Source organism: Nycticebus coucang, chromosome 3, assembly GCF_027406575.1.
Source record: "Nycticebus coucang isolate mNycCou1 chromosome 3, mNycCou1.pri, whole genome shotgun sequence".
Taxonomy (NCBI): Eukaryota; Metazoa; Chordata; class Mammalia; order Primates; family Lorisidae; genus Nycticebus; species Nycticebus coucang.
In genome coordinates this window covers 6,758,728-6,771,731 of record NC_069782.1, presented here as the reverse complement: position 1 = coordinate 6,771,731, position 13,004 = coordinate 6,758,728, and the positions used below count along the sequence as shown (strand labels likewise).

Sequence of the window (13,004 nt, the reverse complement as noted above, 5' to 3'; positions counted from 1 at the left end):
TTCTTGAGCTCACAAGTTTGAGACCAGGTTGAGCAAGAGCGAGACCCCATTTCTAAAAAATAGCCGGGCATTGTGGCGGTTGCCTGTTGTCCCAGCTACTTGAGAGGCTGAGAATCACTTGAGCCCAAGAGTTGAGGTTGCTGTGAGCAACCTACTGGCACTCTACTGGGGACAAGAAAGTGAGACTTTGTCTCAAAAAAAAAAATAAATAACTTAATAACTTTTGACATATGTTTATACCCAAGAAGCCACCATCACAATCAAGATAGTGAACATAGCTATCACCCCCAACTGTTTTTTCCTGCCTGGTCATAATCCTTCCCCGGCTCCTCTCTGGCCTCCCACCTCAAACTCTTTTTTTTTTTTTTTGTAGAGACAGAGTCTCACTTTATGGCCCTCGGTAGAGTGCTGTGGCCTCACACAGCTCACAGCAACCTCCAACTCCCGGGCTTAAGCAATTCTCTTGCCTCAGCCTCCCGAGTAGCTGGGACTACAGGCGCCTGCCACAACGCCCAGCTATTTTTTGGTCATAGTTTGGCCGGGGCCGGGTTTGAACCCGCCACCCTCAGTATGTGGGGATGGCCCCTTTACCCACTGAGCCACAGGCGCCGCCCAACGTTCTGGGTTTTTTTTTTTGCAGTTTTAGCCGGGGCCGGGCTTGAACTCGCACCCTACTCCTTGAGCCACAGGCGCCGCCCCCACCTCAAACTCTTAAAAGCACTTTGGAATCTTTGCTCATAATAGCCCCATGTTGGAAACAACCCAGATGTCCTTCAGTGGTGAACCAATAAAGAAACTGTGGCATACAGACACACGCAGCAAATCTCAAAAGCATCATGCTGAGCAACAGAACCCAGACACAAAGCATGGGTACCGCATGAGTTCATTGCTATGAAGTCCAAAGATGGTCAAAACTAATCTCCGGAAAGAGGAGTCAGGTCAGTGAGTGTCTTTGGTGAGGGGTATTGATTGGAGTAATTGGGAACTGTCTGGGGTGATGGAGGTATCTATCTTGATCGCAACAGTGGTTGCACAGTTCAAAACTTTTTATACAAAAAGTTCATCACTTAAGATTTGTGTGTTTTGTTCTATGCACCATATGTCTCCCTATAAAAAAAAATCCCTCTGTGAACTCAAAATCACTCTCCTTGTCCCACATATGCTGAAGACTTGCAGAGCCTCTAGATGGTCCCCGTGCTGGCAAGGTGTCTGGGAGGTTAGGACCTAGGGTTTTAAACCTACCTCACCCAGGGCCTTTCCCTCCTTCAGCTTTTTAGAAATGGACTCTCCTGGGAGGTGGTTCTTTGAAGCCTCTTCTCCACAGTGTGGGCACCTGGGGCTGCTCTCTCCTCCTGAGACAATAGCCACTGCTCTATATGGCTGGCTGGGCACTTGACACTTTGAAGACACTCCATCTCTTGGACAGGGGATGCGGGGAGGATCCAGGCATGCAAGGTGGACCCCTGACCCCCAACCTCCAGCCTAGTCACGGAGGAGCTGGGTGACCTGGAAGCATAAGGCAAGCAGCTTCACCTCTCCAAGCTGTAGCTCATCCCAAGATGGGCTCTCCACAGCCACCTGGCTGGGAAGACTGCAGGAAGTGATGTGTGGGGGCTGTGCCTGGCTTGTAGGGTACTTTCTGTACCTTAGTCAGGGCTGCCGAGGCAGGCTAGGGCTCTGACCCTGGCATTGCTACTTTTTGCTGTGTTTCCTTGGATAAGAATTAAATGAGTTAATATAAACAAAGCCCTGAAGACAGTGTCTGGCACGTAGTAGATGCTACATTGAGCCAATATGTTCAGACTCTCTTCCTTCATTGGCTCTACTGGTCACTGCTTCTTTGTCCCCATTCACTTGCCAGGGACTCCAATCTCTCCCTGCTCCCAAACGCCAACTGCCAAACCTTTGCAGTTATCAACCGGGGTCCTCTCCACCAGGCTTGGGGCCCAGAGGCCTGCTGAGTGATTCCCTCCCTGCATCCCCGAACCCTGCCCTCCCTGTCATCTGCTGTACCACGTGCACAGCACCAGGGATCCAGAAGAGAAGACTGGTTGCCAGGGCAACAGAGGATAAAGCCCTAGCTCTGCCAAGCTGCTGATTGGCTGAGACAGGTCCCGCCTCCTGGCATCCTGAGAATGGGGGAGAATAAGGTGGTAGAGGGAAGGGTCTTCCTTGGCAGAGAGAGGACCCGGGGTACTAGGCCAGCCCGGGACTGCCCCCACCTGGCCCACTCAGAGCCCCTGACTTTGAGAAGCTCTGTCTGCTGTGAGGGGTATTGGCCTCGCCCTATTTCTGCTTCCAGCACCTAGGGCGTCACAGATGGCAGCGTCTCTGGGGACAGCAGCTGCAACTGAGTCCATGGGTCGACGCTGAGCTGCTCAGGCTGAGGCGGTGTGCTCAGCACAGAGCCCCTGGAACAGGCATCTGCAGGGTATGAGGTGGGTTTGCAGGTATGCAGGGGGCACTGAGTGGGGCCAATGGCTTGGGAGGCAGGGAGAGGGGCTCTGCCACCCTCACACTGTCCTGGACAGAACCTTGTCTGAAATGGGGCTGAAAGATCATCTAGTAGCCTCCATCTCTATCCTGTCACTGTGCACAGGGACCCTGAGGCCCAGAGAGAGTGAGGAATGGTCCAAGGTCACACAGAAGGCCAGTGAGTGCTCTGTTTTTTCACCTAGGCCCCAGTGCCCTGAGAAGTCAGGAAAAGGTCTGGGGGTCCTCAGTCTGCCCCAGAATGCCTGCGATTTTATACACAGGGTTGGAGAAGTTGGAGGACCCTGAACTCTACTCCATACATAGCCCACAGCATTGCAGCTGAAATGGCTTCTGTTCTGCCCCAGCCTCCCATTCTCATGTTTAAGCTGGAAGGAAACTGGGCTCCTGGCTGGGCCTGGGGAAGGGGCACAAATCACATTGGCCTTGCTCAAGCCAGTTTGAAGAAACCTTCCTGCCAGGGGTCCCCCATTTACTAACTCTGGCAGTACCAGGGAGTTCTAAGCTCTTCCTCTTGGGCTCTCCAGAAAGGCAGATGGTTATAAGGGTGCTGGGTCCTGTCCCTGCTCCCAGTACCTGGCTGTGCCAGCCGTGACTTGGGCAATTAGTGCCCAATCTTCATATTATTCCTACACAAATAGGGCACCTTGAGACACTCTCTGTGCCTTCAAACAGCCAGTAGGGACCTTGGGGGTCAGGAGACGGGCTGTGGATGGGTGCAGGACCAGGAAGCAGTATCTCTTCTTTCTCTAGGGTCACAGCTCACCTCACAGACCCACCTGGGAGTAGGGGCACAGGAAGAGCCGAGGTTTGGAGACAGAGCTGGGGCTTCTCTCCAACTTGCTCTAGAGGTATTTTCATGCATCCCACTGCTTCCTCCCTCAGAAGCAAGTGGCTCTCTGCTCATTTCACTTCATCTTGCTCGTCTTTCCCTGCCCTGGAGGACTCAAGCCTCAGCACTGTGGCGTGGGGTCTAGCTGTGCCACTTCCCAGGGTAACCCAGGGCAAGTTAGTGCTTAGACTTCAGTTCTGTCATCTGTAAAATGTTGACAGTGATACAACATTGGACGGTGTGCAGGTGGCCAGAGGCCCACTCATCTGGGGCAGGGGGGGGAAGGCTGGTCTGTTGTGAGGTTTGTGGAAGTGCTCTACCTGCCAGAAAAGCAGAGGTGGGCTCCTTACTCTGTACCTTTCTAATACCTAGGGAAGGTTTAGGAGTAGGTTAAATTGGCCTTACATTGTCCCATCTGTGGAGGAGATGAACTGGCTTTTGAAGTGTGAATAGGAGTTTGCCAAATGAACAAGAATGCAAAGAACACTTCAGGGACAATGAAAGCATATGCAGAGAAAGGAACTGCGTAACACTTAGGTGACCGACAAGCAGTTGACAAACAGGGTGGTAAGCTTGGTGGGGAGCAGATGGGAACACATTTGGACAATTCTGAAGGAGTCTGAGTGTGTGCAACGTTTGTGAAACACCTCACACCTACTGCTTTCCACATCCCTGCTCTCTCCACCTCGGATTCTGGAGATAACGATAGCTAATATTTGTTGAGTGTGATTCTTTGCCAGGCAGCATGATGTGAAGTGCTCTTTAGGCATTGTCTTGTAAAAAATCCACAATGCACTGAGAAGGGGGTCCTTTTTCTATGCCTGTTTTACAGATAAGGAAACTGAGACTCAGCACTTACCCTGTTCCAGGTACCAGTTTTGAGCAATTGCTGAATTACTCATTCAGCAGTCAGAAAAGCCCTACTTTTCTGACTATTATTATTCCTAGATATAGAAACCAAGCCTCTGAGTATCTTGTCCCATTTTGGGGAGTGGAGGAAGAAAGGGTCTTGCTCTGCTCCCTGGGCTGGAGTACAGTGGCATCATCATAGCTCACTGCAACCTCAAGTTCCCGTTGCCCCAGTTTTCGGCTGCTAGCATTCATGTCCTTGTAATTATGAAATTTGGCTTGTATAAACTTTATTGATATCAACCAGGTCCCCTGCGATGAGTGTTTGTTCACTACACTTTCACGGGGGGCACTTGGCCAGTGTGTGTAGGTGGCTGGGGATCCACTCAGTTTGGTGGGGCAGTTGGGTGGGCAGGGCACTGGAAGCAGCGGTCACTGCAACTGCACAGTCAGAGCTGGGCTCAGTGGCTCAGGGGAACAGGGGAGCTAGAGGCATTGCCCACCCCTTTACTGAGTGCCCCTCAATGGCCCATCCGGGGATTAGTTACCTCACTGAATCCTCACTAGGACCTGTGTTGAGGCTGTATTTCTTCCACAGGGGAGGAAGCTGGAGCCTTGAGTGCTTAGGCAACTTGCCCAAGGGCACCCTGGAGAGAGACTGAGCCAGAGTGGCTCTTGGCTGTAAGTCTCCTTCTTAAAAGACAAATAGGAGCTGGGTCTCCGTGTGATGGGGACAGCTCCGTGTTGGTCAGGAGGCCTGAGACGCTGAATCACCATAAGGCCCTAATCTGCCACAGCCGCAGCCCAGCTCTCCACTCTCCTGGCCTCAGTCTCCTTGGGGCCCTAGCTCTGTGAAACCTGCAGGACTCCCTCTGGGTTGGGGGGACAAGGGGCACTTCCACTGCCCTCACGGCCTGTGTCTCGGCAGCCAAGGCCACCGCGATGCCGCACTTCCTGGACTGGTTCGTGCCTGTCTACCTGGTCATCTCTGTCCTCATCCTGGTGGGCTTCGGCGCCTGCATCTACTACTTCGAGCCGGGGCTGCAGGAGGCGCACAAGTGGCGCGTGCAGCGCCCCCTGGTGGACCGTGACCTCCGCAAGACGCTGATGGTGCGGGACAACCTCGCCTTTGGCGGCCCTGAGGTCTGAGGCTTCGTGCCGGGGTGGGGGGCGGCAGGCACCGGTCGCCCTCCCCAGGCGCCCAGCCTGGAGACTCTCGAGGTAGAGGGAGTACGACCTCTTCTTGGTCCTCCAGGACATCCCTCTGCTGCCCGGGCCCTCCGTACAGGCCCCCAGGGCTCTGGGAGGGCCATGGCTGTGGAGGTGGGACACCTGGGTGCTTTCATCAATTGCTGCTGCTGGCCCAGGTTTTGCTCTTCCTGTCAAGCCAACTCACCCACGCCCGCCCACCCAGCTCAGGGGACATCTTCCCCGACTCCTAGTGCCTTTGTGCCACTTAGCATTTTGGCCCTCCACCTGGAGTCAGGCACGGCTGCCTCTGCCTGTCCTGAGCCTCTGGCTCCCCCATTTCCCTACAGAATGCCCAGGTACTGTCAGCTCCCCACCCTACCCTGGGGCACCAGCCCTGCAGCTTCCCCTGACAGGCTTCAAAGCTGACCCAGCCCCACCCCTCAAGCTTGGAATTGGTGAGGGTGTGTGGTGGGGGTGAGGCCAAAGGGAAGAGGAGGGGACAGGAGGAGAGAAAGAGAGAGAGTCTGCGGGGAGGGCAGTCATGGGGACCTGAGGAAATGATTGTGTGAGAGAGAGTGGGGTCCCTAGACAAAGCAGGAGGTAGTGGGGACAGGGTGAGCTCTACAGGCAGCAAGGACTGTCCACCGTATGGCCCAATACCCCTCCCTCTCCAGGACTTTACTATCCCCTCCTCCTTCCTCTGGGCTGAGGCAGCTGGCAGAGCTCCTGCTCTCCCTCCCTGCCTTGTGCCACACTTCCAAGGCCAAGCCCAGCCCCCTGGGAGCCAGACCCCTTCAAACCCTCAGGCCTACCCTGGAGCCTGCTCCTGCGTGGAGTTTCCGTTGTCTCACACTGGATGCAAACTAGCACGCTGCCTCACCTCTGCTGGGGCTTCCCTTTTAACTTATTCGCAATAATAAAGACTTCATGACTGTCTTTGCAGGACTGTCTCCTTTCCTGAAAGTAGGATCATGTCTGTCAACTTGCTGGGTCTTTATGAAAAATATGATGGCTCAATAGTACCCATTTTAAGGATAGGAACACTAGCTCCCAGAGAAGGTGGAGCAGAGAAACAGCAGCAGTATTGCTATTTTGGACCAGATCATTTTTGGTGTGGCGGGCTGTCCTGTGCCTTGTAGGATGTTCAGCACCTCTATTCTTAGCACTCACCTTCTCTCACTAGGGCAATCAAAAATGCTAACCTGGGGCAGCGCCTGTGGCTCAAAGAAGTAGGGCACTGGCTCCACGTGCTGGAGGTGGTGGGTTCAAACCCAGCCCCAGACAGAAACTGCAAAAAAAAAAAAAAAAAACAAAATGCTAACCTGAATCCCTGAGGTAAAGTGCCAGGTAGGATATAAATTCAGGCACCAACCAAGATGCAAAATAACAGAATCTTTTTTTTTGAGATGGAGTCTCACCTTATTACCCTTAGCAGAGTGCCCTGTTGTCATGTCTCACAGCAACCTCAAACTCAGGGGCTCAAGTGATTCTGTCTTGCCTCAGCCTCCTGAGTAGCTGGGACTACAGGCACCCACCACAATGTCTGGCTATTTTTTTTTTTTTTTGAGACAGAGTCTCACTGTTTTGCCGACCTTGGTAGAGTGCATCATAGCTTACAGCAACCCCAACTCTTGGGCTTAAGTGATTCTCTTGCCTCAGCCTCCCAAGTAGCTGGGACTATAGGTGCCCACCACAACACCCAGCTATTTTTTTGTTGCAGTTGTCATTGTTGTTTAGCAGGCCCGGGCCAGGCTGGAACCTGCCAGCCTCAGAGTATGTGGTATGGGCGCTGAGCCTGCCTGGCTATTTTTCTAGAGACAGGGTCTCACTCTTGCTCAGGCTGATCTCGAACTCCCAAGCTCAGGCAATCCACCTGCCTAGGCCTCCCATAGTGCTAAGATTACAGAAAACAACAGCATCTTGGCTCAACGCCTGTGGCTCAAGTGGCTAAGGCACCAGCCACATACACCTGAGCTTGTGGGTTCGAATCCAGCCCGGGCCTGCCAAACAACGATAGCTGCAACCAAAGAAAAAATAGCCAGGTGTTGTGGTAGGCACCTGTAGTCCCAACTACTTTGGAGGAGGAAGCAGGAGAATCGCTTGAGCCCAGGAGTTGGAGTTTGCTGTGAGCTGTGATGCCAGGGCTACAGCTTGAGGCTCTGTCTCAAAAAAAAAAAAAAAAGAAGAAAGAAAGAAAAGAAAACAACAGCATCTTAAACCAAATAGAATTTATTCCTTTCTCATGGTGCAGGTCACAGGGAAGTTGTCCTGAGCTGGTTTGGTGGCCAGTTCCATGCAAGATGCTGCCCCTCTTGTTGCTTTGCCCTTCTTGGGCTGTTGCCCTGGCTGGCATGATCCCAGATAGCTCCTCTGCATCTTAAGCATTATCGTGGAGGGAGGGTGCAAGGAGTGCTCCTTTCCTTGAGGGACATGTTTTACTTTTTATTTTTATTTTTTGAGACAGAACCTCAAGTGATTCTCTTGCCACAGCCTCCCGAGTAGCTGGGACTACAGGCGCCCACCACAACGCCGGCTAGAGGGATACTTTCTGATGGTGCACCCATTACTTTCCCCCAGTCAATACTTAGTCACATGGCTACCTCTAGCTGCTAGCACAGCTGAAAAATACAGCCTTTAGCTGAGTGGCCTTGTGTCCATTAAAAAAGCCCATTCCTTTAAAGGACAGAGAACACGTGGAAACAGCTACCATTTTATTTTACTGGCGATTTGCCCATGGTCACAGGGCAAGGGGCTGAGATTTAGACCAGAGCTCCTGACCTCAGACCAAGGGTCTTGCACCTGTCCCATCTTGGACGTCAGTGAGGGGAAAGCCTGGCTTCTCTCACCTCGAGGAGCAGGGCTACTTCTCCTCCATGGGGCAAACCCAGGGACTGCCTGAGCTATTGGGCAGGCTAAGACTAGGGTGAGGCCAGAGAGGGTCACACCGCTTCCTTAAATTTTGTGCTCCAGGCCCCTCTCTGGCCTCACCAGGCCTCACCACCAGAACCTCTCACCCAGCAGGGCATTTTGTACCTCTTTGCCTGCCCTACCACTTCCCACACCAGGCGGCTGCCAGGTCAGAACCGTCTTCTCAACACTACCACCCAGGGCTCTTCCTGCCAAGTGACAAAGACCAAACTGAAAATAGAGTTAGTTAATAGGGAGTTTGGTTTTGGACCCAGGCTTGGCTGGACTTAAGGGCTCGAGGATGTCACGGGACCCTCCCCCTCTCCGTGCGAATCCCTTAGGCCTGCTTTCCTTTGTGTAGGTCGACTTTCTCCACGTGGTCTAAAGTGGCCTGGAGAATCCCAGGCTTACACAGCCTCAGCGCCTTGCGAGCTTGGGTGCACTCTCATTGGTCCTCACAGCGCATGCGCCCAGGGCATGGCGCATCCTGATTGGCCAGGCAGCTCTCGTACCTACCCCTGCAGACAGGGGCGGAGTCCAGCTCTGCAAACCTTGTGGACTTTGGGTTGACTGGGCTGGTGGTGGCTGTCACCCAAGGTAAGGATGCTGAGTGAGAAAACGGGAGGATTTGAGGCCACTGTTTTGTACAGGAGGAAAGAAGTTTGGAGGGAAGTGATACATCTAGGGCTACCGAAGCAGAACTGCCACCTGGGTTTGAGTCTGAAAGTCTGAGCCGGGGAAGGTGGACGGGAACTCGCAGTTTGGTGAACCTGTGAGTTGGGGCTCTGAGTCCAGAAGGCCTGGGAAGGCAGGATATGGCAGAAGTAGGTGGGTTCTCTAAGGACTCATCAGAGCATGGGGCCCTTCTACTGCCTTTCATATCACCCCGCGCAAGAATGGGAGGGGACCAAACCACCCCTTGGCTAGCTGTACCCCGCCTCAGTGTCTGGGTGAGTAGGGGTGTGAGGCCAGGACTAGAAGCTCAGTGCTGCTCCTGTTTCTCAGAGAACTGATCCCCAGCGGTGATGGGTGGCAGGACTGGAAAGGGCCCACATACATTAGGTTGGAGTGATGATTGCAAGGAACAGAAACCCGACTAGCCTTCTTTGAGCAAGAAGACCAGTTACCATGGGGACACTACGTTGTTTGGCCCTTAAGGACAGGAGGGTACCTTAGGACAGCTGGAGTCAGGTACACAGACCCTCTTAGGATTCTTTCACTCACTTTTTTGTTCCTGTTTCTGTGTGCCTGCTTTTTAGCCACAACCTTCATACCTCTTTGGCCACTGTAGAGTCAGCTGTCCCTCCCTCTGCCTCAAGTGCAAATATCTCAGGGGAGGTATTCCTTGGCTCATCTTAGTTTAAGTGTCCAAGGCGGGAGCAGTGTTCTATGTATGGTCCAGTTTGGGTCAGGACCCACATGGAGTGGTCAAGATGACCTAGGATTGGGTCATCTCAGAACAAGGCCTATCTCTTGGGATGTTGTGGGAGGGAAAGGGAAATTATGTAAACCTCTCCCCACCCCACAGCCTGACACCAAACTGACCCTTTTGGAGGTAGATTAGGCTTGACTGGCTGAGCTGGGAAGGGCGGCAGGCTAGATCTGGCCTTCAGCCAAATTTGGTATGTTTCACACACTGTTTTGAAAAAAATGCAAATTATGTTGCCAACATTTACAAGTCAGGAGATTTTACACTAGAATCTCCCTTTCTGATTCCTTAAAAATAAAATTTCTAGCCAAATAGTCTGAAGTGTTTTTGATTATGAACAGGCTTGGCAGGAAGGGTGTTCACGGTGACTCTGCCTGAAAACTCGAAGTGGCCAGTCCTTACAGGAGATCTGCTTCCATCCTAGGGCTGCTGACAAGGAGTTTGGGGCTCAGAGAGTGTGAGGGATTCACCCAATTCCTCAATTCTCAAACTTGGTCTTCACCCCAGGAATTAATTATTTATACTTGGTCTTCCCAGAAAGGACCTAAAAGGTTTCAGCTGAAGAAGCCACATACACAGAGAAGAAAATAATCTTACTCTGACTCGTACCATAGTGTTGTTGTTGTTGTTATTATTATTATTTAATTTTTTTTTGAGACGAGTCTCACCATGTCACCTTTGGAAGAGTACTGTAGTGTCACAGCTCACAGCAACCTCAAACTCTTAGGCTTAAGCAATTCTCTTGCCTCAGCCTCCTAAAGTAGCTGGGACTACAGGTGCCTGCCACAATGCCTGGATATTTTTTTTTATTATTGTTGTTATTGTTTTAGCAGGCCCTGGCCGAGTTCAAACCCACCAGCCCTGGTGCATGTGGCTCGCACCCAAACCACTGAGCTAAGACACCAAGCCTAATTATTTTTTGAGACAGAATCTCTCTCTCTCTTGTCCAGCTAAAGTGCCATGGCCTCAGCCTAGCTCACAGCAACCTCAAACTCCCTGGGTCAAGTGATTCTCCTCCTTCAGTTTCCCAAGTAGCTAGGACTGTGGGCACACGCCACTATACCCAGCTAATTTTTCAATTTTTAGTAGAGACAGAGCCTTACTTTGCTCAGGCTGGTCTTGAACTCCTGAGCTCAAGAAATCCTCCTGGGGTGGCGCCTGTGGCTCAGTGGGTAGGGTGCCAGCCCCACATACGGAGGGTGGAGTGTTCAAACCTGGCCCCGGCCAAACTGCAACAAAAAAATAGCCAGGCGTTGTGGTGGGTGCCTGTAATCCCAGCTACTTGGGAGGCTGAGGCAAGAGAATTGCCTAGGTCCAGGAGTTGGAGGTTGCTGTGAGTTGTGACACCATGGCACTCTACCAAGGGTGATAAAGTGAGACTCTGTCTCTAAAAGAAAAAAAAAAAAAAGAAATCCTCCTGCTTTGGCTCTCAGAGTGCTTGGATTGTAGTCATGAGCTACCATGCCCAACCTTTTGTTATAATTATTAATACTTGTGTCTGAGCTTCCTGGCAGTCAGAGGGAAAAGGGAAACACAAAAAGATAATTTTATTCTTATTATGTGATGGAAGGGAGAGATTGACTCCTCATGAAAGGCAAATTTTCTGGTTCTAAATACTAAAAATAAATATCTCAGATGGGATAATAAAAGCAAAGCAGTGAGGATAGGAGAGGTTGACCCATATGGCAGAGCCTACAGAAAACAGGCCAATTGCCATGGAAGTGGGATTTTTTTTATTTGCCAGGGCATGCCAGTGGACTGGACTAGGAGCAACTTGATGTCAAGGTCTGGTTATAATAAAGCCCATAAAACTGTTAATTTAAATTGCATATCCTTAGGGGGTGGCGCCTGTGGCTCAAAGGGGTAGGGCGCCAGTCCCATATGCCAGAGGTGGCAGGTTCAAACCCAGCCCCGGCCAAAAACTGCAAAAAAGAAGTACAAATTGCATATCCTTGGGCAATTTTCCTGAGTTCTCAGAAGCACAGCTCAATCTACCAAACATTTTGTGTGCCAGGCACTGAAAATCACAGATGATTAAAGCCCACAAAAATGTCCCCTGCCAGTGCCTGGCATTGTGCTCAGCTCATGTCAGGTTCTCTGTAAGCAGGGATCTGCTTAGTTTCCTATCACTCCTGCCCTGCCTGTCCACTGGGTGGTGGCCAGTGTCAAAGGAGAGAGTAGGGAGAAAGCACTGTATACATGGACATGCTGTGTATCATGTAGCTGTCCTCTCAAATGCCACAGAGGCATGTTAAGTACTGCTCTGCCCCAGCACTAGGCCTAGCACCAACAATGCAAAGCCATGATGTAGCCCCCAAATCAAAAGAGCTCACCAGCTGGAGAGGTAAACAGATGTGTAAACAAATACATTATAAACTGAAACTGCAGCTTGAGGAGGATGTATGGGGAAACCAAAAACACAACTGAATAAGCGCCTTACTCTTGGAGAAGAAGGTTGTCAAGGAAGGCTTCCTGGAAGGTATTTCTACTAACCTGGGTTCTGAAGGTTGCATAAGAGTTTTCCCTGTAAAGGAAAAGAAGCCTTCAAGTGCACAGCCATGGAGGCCAGAAAGAACCCAGTCATTCTTGAGAACTTGGTATGGCTGAAACACAGAAAGCCAGCAAGCAAGTGATGGGTGGGGAGACTGAACATTGGGAAAGTGGCTTTCCAAGTAAGGCTTAGACCCAGGGAGAGAACCTGATGATCTTCTAGTTACCACCTCCTCTAGGAAGCCTTCCCTGACCCCACTAGCAGCTTTTCCCATGACAGCCCTAATCTTGCTCTGGGTTTTGTTCACCTATCAGTGGAGAGAAGTGACTGCCTCTTCTCATCTCTGCCTGCAGCCTGCTTGGCACAGGCAGGGCCTCTTTGAAAGCTTAAATGGGGCCAGTGTCTTTGGAAGTCTTGCCAGGGTTGCCTGTTTCCTTAGAGACCAAGATTTTAGAGAGGCTTAGAGGCTTCCTGGGGGTCGGGCTATGTGCAGGTTTTTTAAATGCTTTGGGAGGTGGGGTGCAGTGGCTCACACCTGTAATCCTAGCACTTGGGAGCAGGCAGATTGTCTGAGCTCACAGGTTCAAGACCAGCCTGAGCCAGAGCAAGACCTCATCTCTAAATAAAAACAGCCAGGTGTTGTGGTGGGCGCCTGTAGTCCCAGCTACTTGAGAGGCTGAGGCAAGAGAATAGCTTGAGCCCAAGAGTTTGAGGTTGCTGTGAGCTGTGACACTATGACACTCTACTGAGGGGGACAAAAGTGAGACTCTCTCAAAAAATAAATAAATAAATAAAATAGAATGCTTTGGGAG

At 51.4% G+C, this 13,004-nt stretch overlaps 1 protein-coding gene across 6 annotated transcripts; it reads left to right on the top strand.

Moving 5' to 3' along the window:
• The first annotated feature begins 2,127 nt into the window (after window positions 1–2,127).
• Window positions 2,128–6,301, top strand: SMIM45 (small integral membrane protein 45). Of its 6 annotated transcripts, none has more exons than XM_053584830.1 (4): window positions 2,128–2,438; window positions 3,247–3,344; window positions 4,773–4,855; window positions 5,103–6,301. In XM_053584830.1, the coding sequence occupies exon 4, from the start codon at window positions 5,117–5,119 to the stop codon at window positions 5,321–5,323; it is 207 nt and encodes a 68-aa protein (XP_053440805.1). In that variant the 5' UTR covers window positions 2,128–2,438; window positions 3,247–3,344; window positions 4,773–4,855; window positions 5,103–5,116; the 3' UTR covers window positions 5,324–6,301. The 6 variants fall into 6 exon arrangements, with proteins under 6 accessions (XP_053440805.1, XP_053440801.1, XP_053440800.1 ...); XM_053584826.1 differs by lacking the exon at window positions 4,773–4,855 and adding an exon at window positions 2,600–2,653; XM_053584825.1 differs by lacking the exon at window positions 4,773–4,855 and adding an exon at window positions 2,600–2,653 and having other exon boundaries at window positions 2,128–2,450.
• The last annotated feature ends 6,703 nt before the right edge of the window (window positions 6,302–13,004 follow it).

Excerpts from the sequence above, each read along its gene's own strand:
- SMIM45 (XM_053584826.1), top strand. The coding sequence starts at position 2,628 with ATGGTCCAAGGTCACACAGAAGGCCA. Across the intron at positions 2,654-3,246 it reads CAAGGTCACACAGAAGGCCA|GGTCACAGCTCACCTCACAG; the intron begins GTGAGTGCTCTG and ends TTCTTTCTCTAG. Across the intron at positions 3,345-5,102 it reads CTCTCCAACTTGCTCTAGAG|CCAAGGCCACCGCGATGCCG; the intron begins GTATTTTCATGC and ends GTGTCTCGGCAG.